Source organism: Festucalex cinctus, chromosome 5 (assembly GCF_051991245.1).
Source record: "Festucalex cinctus isolate MCC-2025b chromosome 5, RoL_Fcin_1.0, whole genome shotgun sequence".
In the NCBI taxonomy this organism is placed as follows: domain Eukaryota; kingdom Metazoa; phylum Chordata; class Actinopteri; order Syngnathiformes; family Syngnathidae; genus Festucalex; species Festucalex cinctus.
In genome coordinates, this window is record NC_135415.1 from 6,636,442 (window position 1) to 6,654,449 (window position 18,008).

Sequence of the window (18,008 nt, forward strand, 5' to 3'; positions counted from 1 at the left end):
GTGCCTGCAAAACCTACACCGAACCCATTTTTCTTTTACAGAAACGTGCTATTCGTGTCATGTTTGGATGGGGATACAGAGACCACACGAATCCAATATTTATACAACTAAAAACTTTAAAATTCATGAGTTGATGGAGTTTAACCGTCCATCTTGAAATTTTTACCAATTAACATGCAAATCAAATTCAATAAAAAAATTAGTTATTTTTTTTTCTAAACCTAAATACAGAATAAAACAAAAAGAACGATGTTTCAACTCAAGGTGTCAGTTTGTGGAACAATCCGGATTGTAAAACTAAATCATCTCAGTCGGGCTGCTCGATTATGGAAAAAATAATAATCACGATTACTTTGGCAATAATTGAAATCACGATTATTCAAACTATTATTATTATTATTTTTTTGGTACAAAGCAAGAAAATGTTTAAGCATTTTAAAATATTAAGACCAATTAAAAAATATAAAATAAAGCACTGTAATCATGTAAGTTGACACGACTCGGCTGAGTCGAAGAAAAACGGATCCCAGAAAGGCAGGCTCAGAGAAGGAAAACAATCACGGTTTATTCTTTGAATCCACCGAAGAAGCAAATCTTGCTCGCAGGCAAGATAACGCGGATCACAATAACCACTTGCACACAGCAAGGAACCCGAAGGTAACAGAAAACACTTGCAAAAGGCAAGGAACACGAATTTAACAAAAAACACTTGCAAAAGGCAAGGAGCACGAATGTAATACATAACACTTGCAACCGGCAAGGAACGCGAATATAACATAAAACACTTGCAACGGCAAGGAACGCGAATGTAACAAAAAACACTTGCAAAAGGCAAGGACAGGATAACAAACACAAAACACTTGCACCCGGCAAGGACTACTCGAAATGGAATGCGGAAACAATCAAACAAAGCAGAATAAACAACAGAAAGCGACGCGGATATACACACGTGAATACAGAGTAAATCGAAGACGGAAACAGATTCTATGACTTTACCAAAACTTGAAAACGCGGAGAACACTTGGACACACTAGTGAGCAAATAATAATCCGACGGCTTGCTGTGCTGCTCGGAGTCCTTTTAAAGTCTTGATTATCAATGCGCTGCAGGTGCGGAGCTGGGGAACGCCCCCCTCGTTGCAGGCACTGGAACACACACACACACAAGCACAACAGGCTGAGAACCGAACCATGACATAAGTTCCTTTTGGACCAAGCAGAATTTCTAATAATATATACCATTATTTATTTATTTATTTATTTATTTATTTATTTATTTATTTTATGTTGGTAAAAACTTGAAGTTGTAATGCAGGCTTTTGGACAAAAGAAAATGTTTAAATGTAAAAAAAATAAAAAATAAATAAATTAATAAATAAATAAAAATAAAAAAATAAAACAAATAAAATTATTTGAAAGACTACAAACAACTATGCAAGTTCATTTTGGATGAAACCAAATTTATGAAATTAGTTAATTTAAAATTGAAAAAAGGTGCAAATGTATAAATATAAACAACCCAAAAATTAATATTAATATTTTTTTTTTTTTTTTTTTTACCATTATGCTGATTTGTAATTGTGGAGTGTAATAATTGAAATTGTAAATGAATTTCGATTAATTGCACAGCCCTACATCTCAGTCCATTTGTATTTTTAAAAAATGAATCAAAGTTCAGTTATTGGTTTTATATATATATATATATACCACCAATTTTTTAATTGTTACCATGCATCTTAACTGCTTACTGTCATATTTATTTATTTATTTATTTATTTATTTATTTATTTATTTATCAGGAAAAGTTACAAGTTTCACTTCTTTCTGTCCACATTCATTTCTTTTTTTAAAGAATGAAATAAATTTTGAATTATGTAATTTCCTGAGCCCTCAATAAGTATTCCTGAAAGTTTTTTGTTTTGTTTTTTTCTGACACCTTACTTCACATTACATGACGGCGGTAAACGCTAATTTGTCTGATTTCCCCAACAGATGTCAGAACAGTTACAACTGTCTGAAGCGGCGGTCACCGTGACATTTAATTCAATTTAATACTTTTCCACATCAATGAGCATGTTAGCGCCCGGGAGAAAAGCGCTAGAGGACTGTGAGAAAATGAGATCAAATTGCTTGAAAGACAGAAGGTCTTTTGCTGCAAATGGTTAGATTAGAAGAGAATTCACATCTCACACCTTTCGTGCTTTTTTGTGTGTCTGGCGCAAGAAACGCGGGTAATTACAAGTTTAGCATTTTACATCCTAAAAGGAAATGAACTTCATCGTAAGTAAATTACGTTGCACATTCTTCCGAAATCTCTTTTTACAGTTTAGCTAGTGAAAGGTTATGTAAATGTGGTGTCACTTGCTACACAGATTTTATTAAAATATAATTGAACGTCTCGTTTTACACAATGCTTCAGCGTGTTTAATATTTAATGTTGTAGGTTTTGTGTTTAATGGTGCATTCATTGGAGAGCATCATCAAGTCACTTTGCTGTCACATTATTGTAAACATTATCCACTGAATTTTTTAAAAGCCTAACTGGTCAATCGGAACAGAGCGATTCTTCTGCCGCCATTTATCTTAATGGACACTAAGCAGTTGACAAAATCGCCTCTTCATGCTCTGTTTTGTTGTCAGCCACCTTCCTCCTCCCCCTCTCGCCATCTCACCGTGGCTCTTGTTACCACCCTCTTTTGGGTTGTGGTCCGCAGAGACTAGAATTGAGCGAATGGAGGATGGGAGAAAAGCTCAGCCCGCTCTCCAGGGAACAATTAGCCTTCAACATCGCGGCTCCTTTGATGAGCTGCTGCAGAAAGTCCGAACCATTCAGACACGATGGAGAGAGTGTGGCATTAAAATAGACGACGTGATTGGTGTTCAGTAGCCCTTTGTTCAATTATTTAGGGCCATTGTAGCGAGTAGCTACAGTATGGCGATCGGAACTAGGACTGTGTTAAAATAAATAAATAAATAATAATCGAAATCAAATAGGCCCTGCGATTGGCTGGCAACCAGTCCAGGGTGTCCCCCGCCTACTGCCCAGAGCCAGCTGAGATAGGCACCAGCACCACCCGCGAACCTTGTGAGGAATAAGAGGTCAAGAAAATGGATGGATGGATGGAAATCAAATAGATTTTCATTTTCGAGCCTGATATTAATTCATAAAGCCATGAATCGATTACAGTCAAACCTCGGTTTTCGAACATAATCCGTTCCAAAAGGCTGTTCTAAAAGTGATTTGTTTGAAATCCGAAACAATTTTTCCCATTATAATTAATGTAAATAATTTTAATCCGTTCCAAGTCTAAAAAAAACTTTTTCCAAGTTTTTTTTAATTTTTTTATTTATTTTTTACTATTTTACACCATAAACTGTACCGTATACTGTTTACCATAAATAGAAAAGGGTAGAAATAGACACTGTTTTATTTTAATAGAAGATATCCTATCTAAGATTCTTTTTTAAATTCAATAGTTCTGCGCACTACTTTCCTCTTTTCTTCACCAGCTTTACCACTTGCACTTGCTTTCTTTGGACCCATGATTAGGGGCTAATACACAATGCAAAACTAAAAAACCCCAAAACAAAATTAAAAAAAATAAAACTGTCAGATTTGCGTAAATAACAATGAACATGCATTGTTCAAGTTTCAACTAGCTTAAAAAATTCACTCCTACCGGGGTATTTATCATCTGAGTCCATATTACTTACAGTATTGGCACAATTTAACATTTAATATCAACTTTTTTTTCCCCATTCATTTTCAATGGGACAGACATTGAACTTTTTCAAAGTATCACTTTCCACGACCACTTCCATACATATAACTTATCATCATTACCAGGTGTCTTACACTGCTCGGTGACACAGTTGGTAAAGTGCATTGTCCAGTAACCAGGAGGTCATCATTTCATAATTTATCTCTCCATTTACTTCATAAGCATTCCACATGCATTCAAATCTTAGCATTCAGCTATTAGCATTCAGCTTTCAGCATTGCCACGCAATTTCTCCAGAAATTTCACTTTTAGTCTATCCATCCATTCATCCATTTTCTTGACCGCTTATTCCTCACAAGGGCCGCGTGGGGAGCTGGCGCCTATCTCAGCTGGCTCTGGGTAGTAGGCGGGGGACACCCTGGACTGGTTGCCAGCCAATCGCAGGGCAGCACTCAGTCTAGTTGTGATTTTTATTCTCCACACTTTTTTGCCGCATAACAACTCCCACATAATACTTCCAATTTACAATGTTGAAATTTCAACTAGATTCAAAAATTCACACCTCCCGGGGTGCATATCTTCTGATTCCACATTATGTACAGTTTTGCACAATTTAACTTTTAATATCAATTTTCCCCATTCATTTTCAATGGGACAGACACTGAACTTTTTCCAAGTATCACATTCCACGCTCACTGCCATATATATAACATATCATCATTACCAGGTTTCTGATACTGCTCAGTGGCACAGTTGGTAAAGTGCATTGTCCAGTATTCAGGAGGTCATAATTTCAGAATATATCTCTCAATTTACTTCATAAGCACTCCACATGCATTCACATCGTAACATTCAGCTATTAGCATTCAGCTTTCATTATTCCCACACAATTTCCCCAGAAATTGCACTTAGTCTAGTTGAATTTGAATTATGTAATATTTTCATTTTATCCTTACTAATGTCAATGTTTGTGTAACACTTAAGTGATTATATCACGTGTTGCTAAATCATTTAACAAGTTACTGCCGCTGTAAAACTTAATTGTGAGAATGCTGAAAGCATTTTTATCCGAAAAACAACTCTCACATAATACTTCCGATTTACACCGTTCAAATTTCAAGGTGCTTCAAAAATTCACACATTCCGGGGTATATATCATCTGATTCCACGTTACGTACAGTACTCGCACAATTTGACGTCAAATATCAACTTTTCCTCTTTAGTTTTCAATGGGGCTGACATTGAACTTTTTCCAAGTCCCACTTTCCACACCCACTTCCATACATACACCTGATCATCATAACCAGCTCTGTGATACTGCTCAGTTCTTTTTATTCATGTATCTTTCAACTTCAATTAAAATTTTGTAATTTTCACATCATTTATCTTTCAATTTACTTCATTAGCATTCAGCTATTGCATTCAGCTTTCAGTATTCCCACGCAATTTCTCTAGAAATTGCACTTAGTCTAGTTTGGAATTTAATGTTTGTGGAGTTTTTATATTGTCCTTTATATTTAAAAATAATTGATGTTCCATAATTAATGTAATATCAGATTGAATTGAAGCAAATTGAACATCGAATCGAACTGAAGTCTTGTGGATCGAAATCGAATCGATTGAGGAAGTTAGAATCCATACCCAGCCCTAATTGGAACATACCATGGGTCTTCACACCCTTTAAAAAAAAAAAAATAAGATTAAGATTGGTTTATTTAGATGTTCTAGTAGGCTTTTAATCCATTTATGTTCTGCTTCTAGATGCGAAAATTGACTGCCAATTTGAACTGTCCCTTTACCATATTAAAATCTTGCATGTGTTCCATGAAAACAAGGTTGAACTTTTGGGCAATAATTCAAAAATGTATGTTTGGCAGAAATTGGCACAAACACATACTACTTATGGTGGTGGCAGCATCCACTTGCAGTTTTTTTCTGCAACTGGAACTGACGTCTTATTAGATAAGGTGAAGGGAATTATAAACAGTTCAGAAATAGCAGTCAGTTTTAGCACAAAACATTCATGCTCCTGTTACAAAAAAAAATGAGGAAATGCCCAGATGTTGATCTGAAATCTATTTGTGTTAATCGGAGGCACTTTAATTAGTGGCAGGTGTGTGCTGACTCCCATTTAACATAAATTTCAATGTGATTGGCTAATTCTGAACACAGCCACATCCCAGTTATGAATGTGAACACTTTGGCAACCACATTATTTTCAATTATCTTTTGAAAAAGATGAAAAAAAGATGAAATAAAACAATTCAGTTGAATTGACACACATTAATAGTGGAAAAGGTTTTGAAATGATTTATCTTTGTCTCAATTTTTAGATCTGAAAAACCTCGAGGGGGTTTCTAGACTTTTCATATCCACTGTCGGATAAATGTATTCATGTATGTTTTTGTTGTTTTGTCAAGGTGAGTCAGCATCGATTGTGCCTAATTAGATTTTACAAAAGATTACGCTTTGTTATATGTCTTGCTGTCATGGTTGTTTAGAAGCAGCAAAGGGAGACATTGAGTAAAATGGGGGAAGACAGATCAAGGAAGATGCAGATTTGTTCATGCAGTACTGTTTCATAGGAAACTGACACCGTCAAGTTCAAACTTGCTTGGAGCCTCCGTGATTGTGGTTTGACAGCGCAAACGACCGGCTCCCATTTACAGAGCAGCAGGATGCAGGAGATGAGACGCGTGTTTGAAGGAGTCGTGATGATGGAAACACAGATTGTGATGCTGATGAGTCTCGGCCGCCCCTCCCTCCCGCCGAAGCGCTATCTCGCTATCGACGGGGGTTGCCACAGCAACCGCGCTCGTCCATGTGACCCCATGTGAACAGAAGCGCAGGATTAGTCCTGAAGAGGACTCAAATGTCAACACCGCTTCAGGTGCTGCCATGTAGGCCTTCAAGCTCAGGGCAGTCGGTTCTTCCGCTCATTCTGGTGATTGTTGTTCTTGTTATTGAAATATAATGTCGGGTAGGGAATAAACTACAAAAAAATTATTAGCATGCATTAACTTTTGACACTCAGCACCATGCTTGAGACACACTTGTCATTGTACTCCTCACCGGTTGACACCATCCGAACCAAATGCATTTATCTTGGTCTCATCAGACCACAGGACATGCTTCCAGTAATCCATTGCTTTAGTCTGCTTGTCTTCAGCAAACTGTTTGCAGATTCAAATTAATTACAGTTTTCTTTTATTTATCATTAGGTATTTCATGATTTTCATGAGTGCGTTAATTTTGAGTTAATTTAAAGTTCCTTTAATGCCACTATTTTTTTTTTAACGCACGATTAATAACCATCCCTGACTTGGAAAGCCTGTAATGGGGGAATTCCAGTCCACATGTCCATGTCAAAAATTTTCAGTATTAAATGTAATAATAATGCATATATTTGTGGAGACTGGGGCCAAGTTGTATTTTACAATTTTAAAAATGTGCACAATTTCACAAGTGACTTCATGTTAAAGATTAGATAGATCTTAATATGAAAAGAAAAATGCACTGAGCTGTCACAAACGTCTTACAAATACAATTATGCCATCTAGTGGCAGATAATTGACCTCAACACAAATCAATATCACACATTTATTTAATTTTTATGAATAATTATGAAATTTCGGTCTGAATGACTAAAAGATGCTGTCGTATTTCTGTTAGTTTCACCTTTTTTCCCAACTTTTATGTTAACAAGAGTATAAAAACAGAACATTTATTTTTATTGTCCATTTTATTGTACATTTAGAACCAATATAGCATATATATATATATATATATATATATATATATATATATATATATATATATATATATATATATATATATATATATATATATGTATTAGGGGTGTGAATTGCCTAGTACCTGACGATTCGATTCGTATCACGATTCACAGGTCACGATTCGATTCGATACCGATTAATCCCGATACGAATTTACAAGTCGATTGTTGCGGATTTTTTTCATTCAAATTTAGAAAATACTAATCAGTAAGCTTGTAGAGTGTAAGATTTATATGAAAATGTATTAGTTATTTAGGCAATTCACACCCCTAATACATATATATACATATATATATATATATATATATATATATATATATATATATATATATATATATATATATATATATATATATATATATATATATATATATATATATGTATTAGGGGTGTGAATTGCCTAGTACCTGACGATTCGATTCGTATCACGATTCACAGGTCACGATTCGATTCGATACCGATTAATCCCGATACGAATTTACAAGTCGATTGTTGCGGATTTTTTTCATTCAAATTTAGAAAATACTAATCAGTAAGCTTGTAGAGTGTAAGATTTATATGAAAATGTATTAGTTATTTATCGGAAATTTCAGTCTTATAGAGGTTGTAATCTGTTTCATGTTTGAACAGCATTAAAATAAAATATTAAGGCTTAATGTTCTAAAAAAAAAAAAAAAAAAAAAAAAAAAAAAAAAATCGATTCTGCCGACTATTGAATCGATTCGAGAATCGCGCGATGTAGTATCGCGATATATCGCCGAATCGATTTTTTTTAACACCCCTTATATATATATATATATAGAGAGAGAGAGAGAGAGAGAGAGAGCTGTCAAACAATTTTTAATCAGATTAATCTGGATTTTTTTTATTAAAAAAATTACTAATAATTAATCACTTATTAAAAAGGTGTTTTTTTCCAACATATTTTGCCTGCCAAATTTGAAGAGCATCTGTTATGTCTTAATTTTTTCGACGTTTAATGTTATGAGGACGTCTTCAAAAAAATGTTCTCCACTGCACACGCTCGTCGTCCTCTTTTTTTAAAATCAGTTAATTTGCATAATCTAAAATGGGGGAAAAAAATGACCTACGACATATGTAAACATTTATTAAATGCTTTACTTTACTTTATTAAATGCTTTACTTTACTTTAATGCATGTAGTTAATATATATAGTTTATCGCTCAAACTCAAACAGCTACCTTTAACGTAACCATCCGCTGTCAGATAAAAAGGATCATCTGCGATCAAAATTAATAGTGTGATTAAGCTGTGTTAATACATGATTAATGCGATAGTTTTTTGTGATTAATTAATTAATGCTTTAACGTTGACAGCACTATTTTTCATTGATATTTTATTTGATGTAAATAAATAAATGAAAGTCAGAACATCGAGCTACTCAGTACTTGAGTATTATTATTTATTTATTTATTTTAACAGTTTTTGGCTACTCTGCTGACCTCTAATTATAATATATAACATATATTACAAGCAAAATTATTTGAAATCTACATTTTCACGAAAAAAAATGATCAGGCAACAATGTACATTTGCAGAAAAATTTATATAAAGCTGGTGTTTTCAATTTACTTTGCCATCATTAAACATTGTTTTGTGTATCGCATAATATCACTCACTTCACATTGTAATTTAAGAAAATAATTTTCACTACCTTAAGGTTTCATTTAACGCGGTAAATAAAACATTTGCACTATAACACTGAATATGTTAATCGGTTAATATCCATATTTTAAATAAAAGACCATAATTGAGAGGCCTGCGTCACTAAAACCGTCTCATAGTAGGGATGTAACGATATCCAAATATCACGATACGATATCACAATATGAAGCTCATGATAAGATAATTATCACGATATTGTGAGGAGGTTGCCGACATTTAAAAAAGGTCACAATATTGTAAAAAAAAATTAGCTCATACTAAAAAAAGCAAAACATTGTGCTTTTGTACATAACAGCAATACATATAAATGACCTTAAATCTCTAATAACACTTAATATTGAGGCACTTAATCGCTAATGCAAGCCCACATTAAGTTCCTCCACATATTGACTCGCTTCAAAGCATTTTACAATCCCCTTCATCATAGACAATTAGTGTATTTTAAACATAGAAGGGCCAAAACATACCTCATGAAAATTAAACTGCAATAAAAAAAAACTAGCCACCAGAGGGTGCTATAACTGCACAAATGGAAATCAACCTGACTTTTTTTAACAGATGTGTAGCTTTTAAATATTGTGAACATGACGACGACGATACTGTGGCAGTTTTAATATCACAATATCACGATATCGCCGGGATCGTTACATGCCTATCTCATGGGTTAAAAAAAACATAAAAACAAAAACAGACTGTTATTTACTCCAGCATAATACAGAAATCTACTGTAATCGAATCCTACCATTTTGACACAGCTGCGGTGGAGGCATGCGTTTTGCACGGGCTGAAACGTCGAGCGGCGGGCTTCCTTCGAAGCAACAAAATCGCCGCCCTGTTCATGAAGGTGGGCAAGAGCTTCCCCCCGGCTGAGGAGCTGTGCAAGAAGGCCCAGGAGATGGAGCAAATCATCGAGACGAAGTGAGTGAAAAAAACACACAGCGATCCCTGCACGTTTTTCTACAACTTGTCACGTCTACTTGCAGACGAAGCCAAAGTTTGCAAAGCCAGGACAGCCTGCGCCGAATGCCTCGGCTTCCCAGCCTCACTCCGAAGGCCATTAAGAACTTATGGATTCGGACGGCTCTTTTCGAGAAGGTGCTGGACAAGATTGTCCTCTTCTTGGTGGAAAACAGCAGGTGCTTTACAAAGTGTAAAATGTCATGCTATTCAAATCTGTGTGCGAGTTTTGCAGGAACACTCTACCCTGATCCCCACCTACCTGATCCTCATCCTATTTATCTGTCTTCCAGTAAATATTATGAGAAAGAGGCTGTTCTGATGGACCCCGTAGACGGACCTATCCTTGCTTCTTTGCTGGGTAATTTGTGACTTTATGAACAAGCTTTTACTGGAGTTTTCTAACAAACATGTATTTGGCTCATTCATACATGAAAGTATTGGAGGTCTTACTGGCTAAAAGCTTTTCTGTCTGCCCTTTTCCTGTGGTGTTAATTGTACCCCTATTGAAGCCTGAAATTGTTTGTGTGAATCACAGCAGGGGCCTTCATTTCAGATTGAATCAGATTTATGCTTAGTACTTATAAAATCTGATGAAATCTAATATAAGAGCTGTATAATAATTATGCCTTTCATCATAATGATGCTAATATGGCCTTGTTTTGAGTGAGACTATCAGAGAGGTTTTCATTTAATTGTAGGCTGCATATGACGGACGTCAGAAAAGTTCCAGGGCTGGTTTTGCAAAATATATGCAGTTTTCTCTCGTTTATTGTGGGTTTATCTTTTGTGGCCTCGCTGTTGCACAGATTTTTGACAGTGTGCATTTTTTTTTTTTTTTTTTTTTTTAACAACGTGCTTTTTGATTTGATTTTTTTTTGTCTTTGTGCGGCCGTATCTCCCCAGCCGTACGTCCGACCGGGGGCATACGGGCATCCGTGGAGTCTATTCTGTACGCTCCACGACATTGCATTCCAGGAAATATATACTGTGCTGTATATTAAAAATCTATATATTTTTTTAAGTCAATAAAAATAAATAAATAAATAATGGAAAAAAGTGACTATAAATAAAAAAACAAAAAAAAAACAAATGATGAATCAAAAAGCATTCATAATAAACTAAAATTCATACACATATCATAAATGAAAAAAACTATATGCTGTGCTGTATACTGTAATAAGTAAATACAAAAAAACATACTTTTAATGGAAAAAAAATAATGTAAATGAAAAAAGAACGTATATGATGAATGAAAAAGCATTCATAATAAACAAACTAAAAATCATACCAAAACAAAAACACATATATAATAAATGAAAAAAAACGATATACTGTGCTGTATACTGTAATAAGTAAATAAAAAAAAAGCATACTTTTAATGGAAAAAATGACTGTAAATGAAAAAATAAATTATGAATGAAAAAGCATTCATAAACTAAAAATCATACCAAAATAAAAAAACAAACAAACATATAATACATGAAAAAGCATTTATAATAAAGTAAAGGTCATACCACAATGAAAAAACATTTTATATATATATATATATATATATATATATAGGAATGTATGTATGTTTCTTAACGTTTTTTTTTTTTTTTTTTTTTTATTAACGCGGATTTCCATTATCGCGGGTAGTTTTTGGAAGTAACACACGCAATAAATGAGGGAACACTGTATTTCAAACTACAATTTTTCCCAGAAGTCAAACTTACTTTCCCAGCGAGGTACTTCCAGCATCCTCCCAGCTTCTTCGTCACGGTCATCTTGATCTTGTCATCCCCATCTTCAAAACTTTTATCAACCCCTTGCAGTTGGGAAATAGGAAAAAAAAAAAAAATCACACAAATCCATGTCAGGTGAGTAGGGAGGTTACTCCAGCAGGGCAATGTTCTTCTCGGCCAGGCTCTGTCGAATGTTGAGGGCATTGTCGCTGTAATTGTCACGACTTTTCTTGCCAGAAGTCTCGTACACTAAACGTCACAAACGTCACAGGATCTCTTTGTAAACATTCTGGTTGATCATCTAGCCCACAGGGAAAACGGAGAACTCATAATTTGGGTTCGGAATGTGACTTTTGTGACACAAGTCCTGGAACTTTTCTGAAACGGTCATTTTGCGTCTCCCGACATATGACAAACACTGTGCAATCCATTTTTACAGCTGCAATTATATTTAATTAAAACAGCTCTGACTATGTAAAACTGAATATCATCCAACTCATTATGCAAAAGATATTTTTCACAGATTTTCCTAAATAGATAGAAATATAGAAGCCAATCATGTAGAGTCAATGATACAGAGTGTTCCGTGCGGAATGAAATTGGCCACCAAAAAAGCTACAACGTCAGCAAGGAGGTGGCAGTCTCTTCTTTTCTTGTCCTTTGAGGGTGTGAAAATGACTTCTGAAAAAAATGTGGAGTTTCTGAACAAAAGAAGAAGCGTGCTTTTCGTGACAAAATCATATTCATGCATGACAATGCACCATCTCATGCTGAAAGGAATATTTCTGCATCATTGGCTGCTTCAACTTATATAACATGACGACTTGAAAATTATGATGAAAAATATCATTTGCATAATAATTTGGAAAAATGTGTATCATCGTCTCTCTTTACGGCAAAATTTGCATACAGTTTTCATATTGGATCTTATTTGATTGTACGCGTAAAAAGTATTGTTATTTTAATATGTTTGAGCATGTACATGATTTTACAGCTGATGTATCTTTGAATGACAGTTGGACCTTGTGCTTTGGAGTACACAAAGATGAAGACGGCCGACCACTTCTGGACCGATCCCTCGGCTGACGAGTTGGTGCAAAGGCATCGCATCCACAGCGGTCACTGCAGGCAGGACTCGCCCACCAAGAGGCCTGCATTGTGTGTAAGTCAAGAACTGGTCGTAAATTGCTTTCATTTTCCTGTGGGTGCGGATGTGTTAGGTTCAAATGAATCTTGAAGTCAATGTGCGTCGAGACAAAACATTACGTTAAACATTTACACTTCAAGGGCGGCACGGTAGTCGAGTGGTTAGCACATCTGCTTCCCAGTTCTGAGGTCTCCGGTTCGAGTCCAGGCTCGGACCTTCCTGGGTGGAGTTTGCATGTTCTCCCCGTGCCCGCGTGGGTCTTCTCCGGGTACTCCGGTCTCCTCCCACATTCCAAAGACATGCATGGCAGGTTAATTGGGCGCTCCGAATTGTCCCTAGGTGTGCGTGTGAGTGTGGATGGTTGTTCGTCTCTGTGTGCCCTGCGATTGGTTGGCAACCAGTCCAGGGTGTCCCCCGCCTACTGCCCAGAGCCAGCTGAGGTAGGCGCCAGCAGCCCCCGCGACCCTTGTGAGGAATAAGCGGTCAAGAAAATGGATGGATAGATTTACACTTCACACACCAGGTAAATGACATATTTTATACCTGAATAGTGTTTTTAAGGAGCATATATTTCATCATATTTCAGATCCAGAAGCGTCACTCCAGCGGCAGCATGGACGAGCGCCCCTCTCCCTCACCATCGGCACGCGACTATGTGGAGTCCCTGCATCAAAACAACAGGGCCACGCTGCTCTTCGGCAAAAACAATGTGCTCGTCCAGCCAGTAAGTCTTTGATGGGAAAAAACTATGCACAAAACACTGTTTTACACACACTTTTAGCCAGTTCAGCTACCACAACAAAAAAATACTAATAACATGTTTATCTAATTTCTCTCTGACACTGTCATTTATTTATTATTTAAAAAAATAATAATAATTTGAGCAGATTTTTAACTACTAAACATGATTTAAAGCAGGGGTGTCCAAACCTTTTCATTTGAGGACCACATACAGAAAATCAGAAGGACGCAAGGGCCAGATAATGTTATGAAGAGAAATTGTGTTTCGTCCTAAAAATTGTACAAATAATTTATTTGTGCTTTTGCACATTTAGAAAAATGCTACAGTATATAAACCAATTTATTTGTAATATGGCAGTAGGGTTATTATAGTTTTGGAATTTTTCATTTTAGTTAGTTTTTATTAGTTTTCAGGGTGGTTATGTTAGTTTGTATTAGTTTAGTTCTTTAAAAAAATGCTTAGTTTTAGTTTAGTTTGTTAGTTTCACTATGAGTATTACTTTTTTAAAAAAATGTGCATTACTTGTGCACAATATTTAAAAAACACCATGGGAGTGACGTCATCTGAAGGTGCTTTTCTTTTGGCTGCTGCTAGATGATGTCACTTCTGTGTGACATACTTTCAAACATCGTTATTCCGGTTTATATCAAAATGAATCTACTAAAAATCACATTTAAAATCATTCCCAAAGGCTCATACATTAAATTAATTACCAACGATTAAAACGAAGGACGTTTGGTATAATTATAGTTAGTTTTAGTTGGTTTTGTAAACATAAAATGTAGTTTGTTAGTTTTCGGTTTTTAAAAAGCATTTTCGTTTTTATTTTATTTCGGTAACAATATTGTTTTTTGAATTTTAGTTTTTTCATTAGTTTTATTATTAACTAAAATAACCTTTAATGGCACCTGTTTTTCAATAGCCTCCCTTCTTACTTTGACCATCTCCAAACATTTTGGTTTTGTTTATTTTTATTTGAACTGAGTCAAATGTAATTTTTAGCATATGTCGCGGGCCACTGAAAAATGGCCCGCTGATTTAAAGGGAAGTCAACCCCATCTATCATTATTTAACTCATTCACTGCCAGCCACTTTCACTGGATTTTGACTAATTTTGCAAGGCCCACAGAATATTGTGTTCGATTGCTATAAAAACATGGAACCTACCAAAAGAAAGGTTAATGTCTCTTATTTCATCAGGAAAACAAAGTATATTTGGAACTGTTTCCGTTTTGCAGCAATTAGCATTAGACTATAGCTAAGTTTCATATTATTCACATTTCTGGTGAAAATACTGACAAAAGGAGCTTGTTGCAACATGGCCCTGGCTGATCTCTTATACTCTGCTGCCAGCTGATGGCAATTTTTTTAATAATACCATTGCTCTAAGCCACCTCTTTATGTCAGAAGCTGCATCAAACCTTCTGTATGCTCTTGCATAACAAACATGTAAATCTGTTTTTGAGAGTGAAGGACCAAGTATTAACTCATTCACTCCCAGCCATTTTCACAGAAGCAATCCCGTTCGCTCCCGGCTGTTTTACTAGATTTTGACTGATTTTGCAAGGCTCACAGAATATTGTGTTCTATTGCTATAAAAACATGGAACATGCCAAAAGAAAGATTAAAGTCTCTTCTTTCATCAGGAAAAAAAAGTATGTTTCTATCTGTTTCCGTTTTGCAGCAATTAGCATTAGAAGAGAGCTAAATTTCATCAGTTTTCACAAATCTATTTAAAATTATAAGTACCGGTAATTGAGCTTTTTTTCTAAATGGCCTTGGTTGATCTCCTTTGCTCTGCTGCCACCTGCTGGCCGTTTGTGTAATAACTACCATTTCTGCAACCGTTCTTTGCAGTTGAGAGGCTGCATCAAAGCCTTATGTATGAGCATAAAAAAACAAAACAAAAAAAACTTATAAATACGTCTTTGGGACATTTGAAACATTTAAAAAAAAACATATTTACACGTTATTGGGAGCAAATTAGTTAAAAACCGTGTTTACACATTTTTGGAGTTGAATGAGTTAAAAACAAAATAATATCAGGGGTGGCCATTTTGCCACTTAGTCGACTGAAGATGACATCACAGTTGCTCAGGTCTCAGGTAACAACCAATCACAGCTCAGCTTCGGACAACAGGTGAGCTGTGATTGGTCATAGCCTTGAGCCCTGAGTAACTGTGATGTCATCTTCAGTCGACAGCAAGTGGCAAAATGGCCGCCCCAGAGATGGATAAAAACGGCTGAATTTTGCTGCATAACTTATATTCCACAAACGTAATATTAATTAGAATGTCATTTTTAGACTAGTGAGGTCACATATAACATATTTTTATATCAAGAAATGTTTAAGGCTGACTTCCCCTTTAAGTCCACATTCAAAAGTAATTGTCTGATGACGGCTGATGAAACCTTTCCGTCCTCGATCGTGGCTGTTGCAGAGGGACGACATGGAAGCTATCCTCGGTTACCTCTCCCTTCATCAGACGGCGGAGCTCATGACACTGAAGTGGACACCCAATCAACTTATGAACGGCTCTGTTGGCGACTTGGACTATGAACGAAGGTGATGATGTCTTGGTGTTGACGTTTGATGTTGGCGTGTGTTTGTGAGCTCTGCTGTTAGGGAAACATTCGGTTGTTTCTGAATAATGCAGTGTGCGTGCGTGCGCGTATGTCTCACAGACTGTGTATACAGAGTAAACACAGCTCATCTAATTAGGCTTATTTTCAGCAGGCAGGCCTGCAGGTGGTTTATTGACTGAGACACTGTCAGACCAACTGTATGTAATATTCCTCTCTGTGCGTTTGTGCGCTTTCTTGTAGTACGAAAGTTTGATTATTGATCTTTGCTTATCTATTTACACAAGCTTGACTATTATTCCATTTGAATAAAGAATTGTTTTCACTGGATGAATTGCAGTGTGTACTGGGACTACGCAATGACAATCCCACTTGAAGAAATAGTGTACTTGCACTGCCATCAACAAGGTAAGGCCAGGCAATCGGAATTTTTAACCTGGCAATGAAGAGCACTGGTGAAAACATTTCTTCTGCAGTGGACAGCGGGGGCACAGTGGTGCTGGTCAGTCAGGATGGCATCCAAAGGCCGCCGCTTCGCTTCCCTAAAGGAGGCCACCTGCTTCAGTTCCTCTCCTGCCTGGAAAACGGTCTGCTTCCGCACGGTCAGCTGGATCCGCCTCTCTGGTCTCAAAGGGGAAAGGTCAGCACCTGAGGTCGTCACTCAAATGTCTCGTTAGCCACAGCACTCGCGCTGAATCATTTTGGATCTGATCAATAAACCGATAATGGATGAACTGCACAGCTGATGACCCGTTGGCTTTATGTTCTCACGACATGCACCGGCACACATGATGACGTTCTCTTTGTTTTATTATGTGCAGCGTAAGCAAAAAGAATGATAGCATACACCCACGCCTGTTCGACGGATATTAACTCATTTACTTCCAGCCATTTTTACTGAAGCAATCCCCTTTGCTCCCGGCTGTTTTACTGGATTTTGACTGATTTTGCAAGGCCCACAGAACATTGTGTTCTTTTGCTATAAAAACATACCAAACGAAAGATTAGAGTCTCTTCTTTCATCAGGAAAAAAATATACATATTTATATATATCTGTTTCCGTTTTGCAGCAATTAGCATTAGAATGTAGCTACAAATCTGCTTAGAATTGTGGGGAAAAAGATTTTTTTTATTCATCATGGCCCTGGTTGATCTCTTATACTCTGCTGCCACCTGCTGGCCGTTTTTGTAATTACTACCATTTTTTTTTTTTTTTTTTTTACCCTTTCTCTGCAGTTGAGAGGCTGCATCAAAGCCTTATGTATGCTCTAGCATAAAGAAAAAAAAAACGTATAAATACATCTTTGGGACACTCAATACATTTAAAATAGAACATATTTATACGTCTTTGGGAGCAAATGAGTTAATAAGCACGGCTACGAAGACACTCATATTAAATCCACATGAATGAATGATTTCTTATGCCGTTAGTAAATTTTGCCAGAGAGGTTAAGTTTGTCCGTATTTCTACTTTTTTCTTTCGGCAAATGTTCAGCATAACATAATTCGATGAAGCAATTTGAATATAGAATGTGAAGTACACAGTAAATTTTGTAGAGTAAATTTTTTTTTAAGAATCTATTTGGTCCTACTGTAAAGAAGAGTAAAATATTCAATTTTACTCAGTGTTATTTTGTGTGTATGAGAGAAT

General features: G+C 36.0%; 1 protein-coding gene across 7 annotated transcripts in view; it reads left to right on the forward strand.

The window, feature by feature from the left end:
* sgsm1a (small G protein signaling modulator 1a) overlaps window positions 1-18,008 on the forward strand; it is a 67,650-nt gene that overhangs the window by 20,024 nt on the left and 29,618 nt on the right. For all 7 annotated transcript variants that reach the window (XM_077521231.1, XM_077521235.1, XM_077521230.1 and 4 more), the window contains exons 4-11: window positions 9,957-10,119; window positions 10,185-10,337; window positions 10,452-10,519; window positions 12,902-13,047; window positions 13,619-13,756; window positions 16,216-16,340; window positions 16,698-16,765; window positions 16,834-16,997. In XM_077521231.1, the coding sequence (XP_077377357.1) occupies window positions 9,957-10,119; window positions 10,185-10,337; window positions 10,452-10,519; window positions 12,902-13,047; window positions 13,619-13,756; window positions 16,216-16,340; window positions 16,698-16,765; window positions 16,834-16,997 (1,025 nt within the window). The remainder of the gene's footprint in view (window positions 1-9,956; window positions 10,120-10,184; window positions 10,338-10,451; window positions 10,520-12,901; window positions 13,048-13,618; window positions 13,757-16,215; window positions 16,341-16,697; window positions 16,766-16,833; window positions 16,998-18,008) is intronic.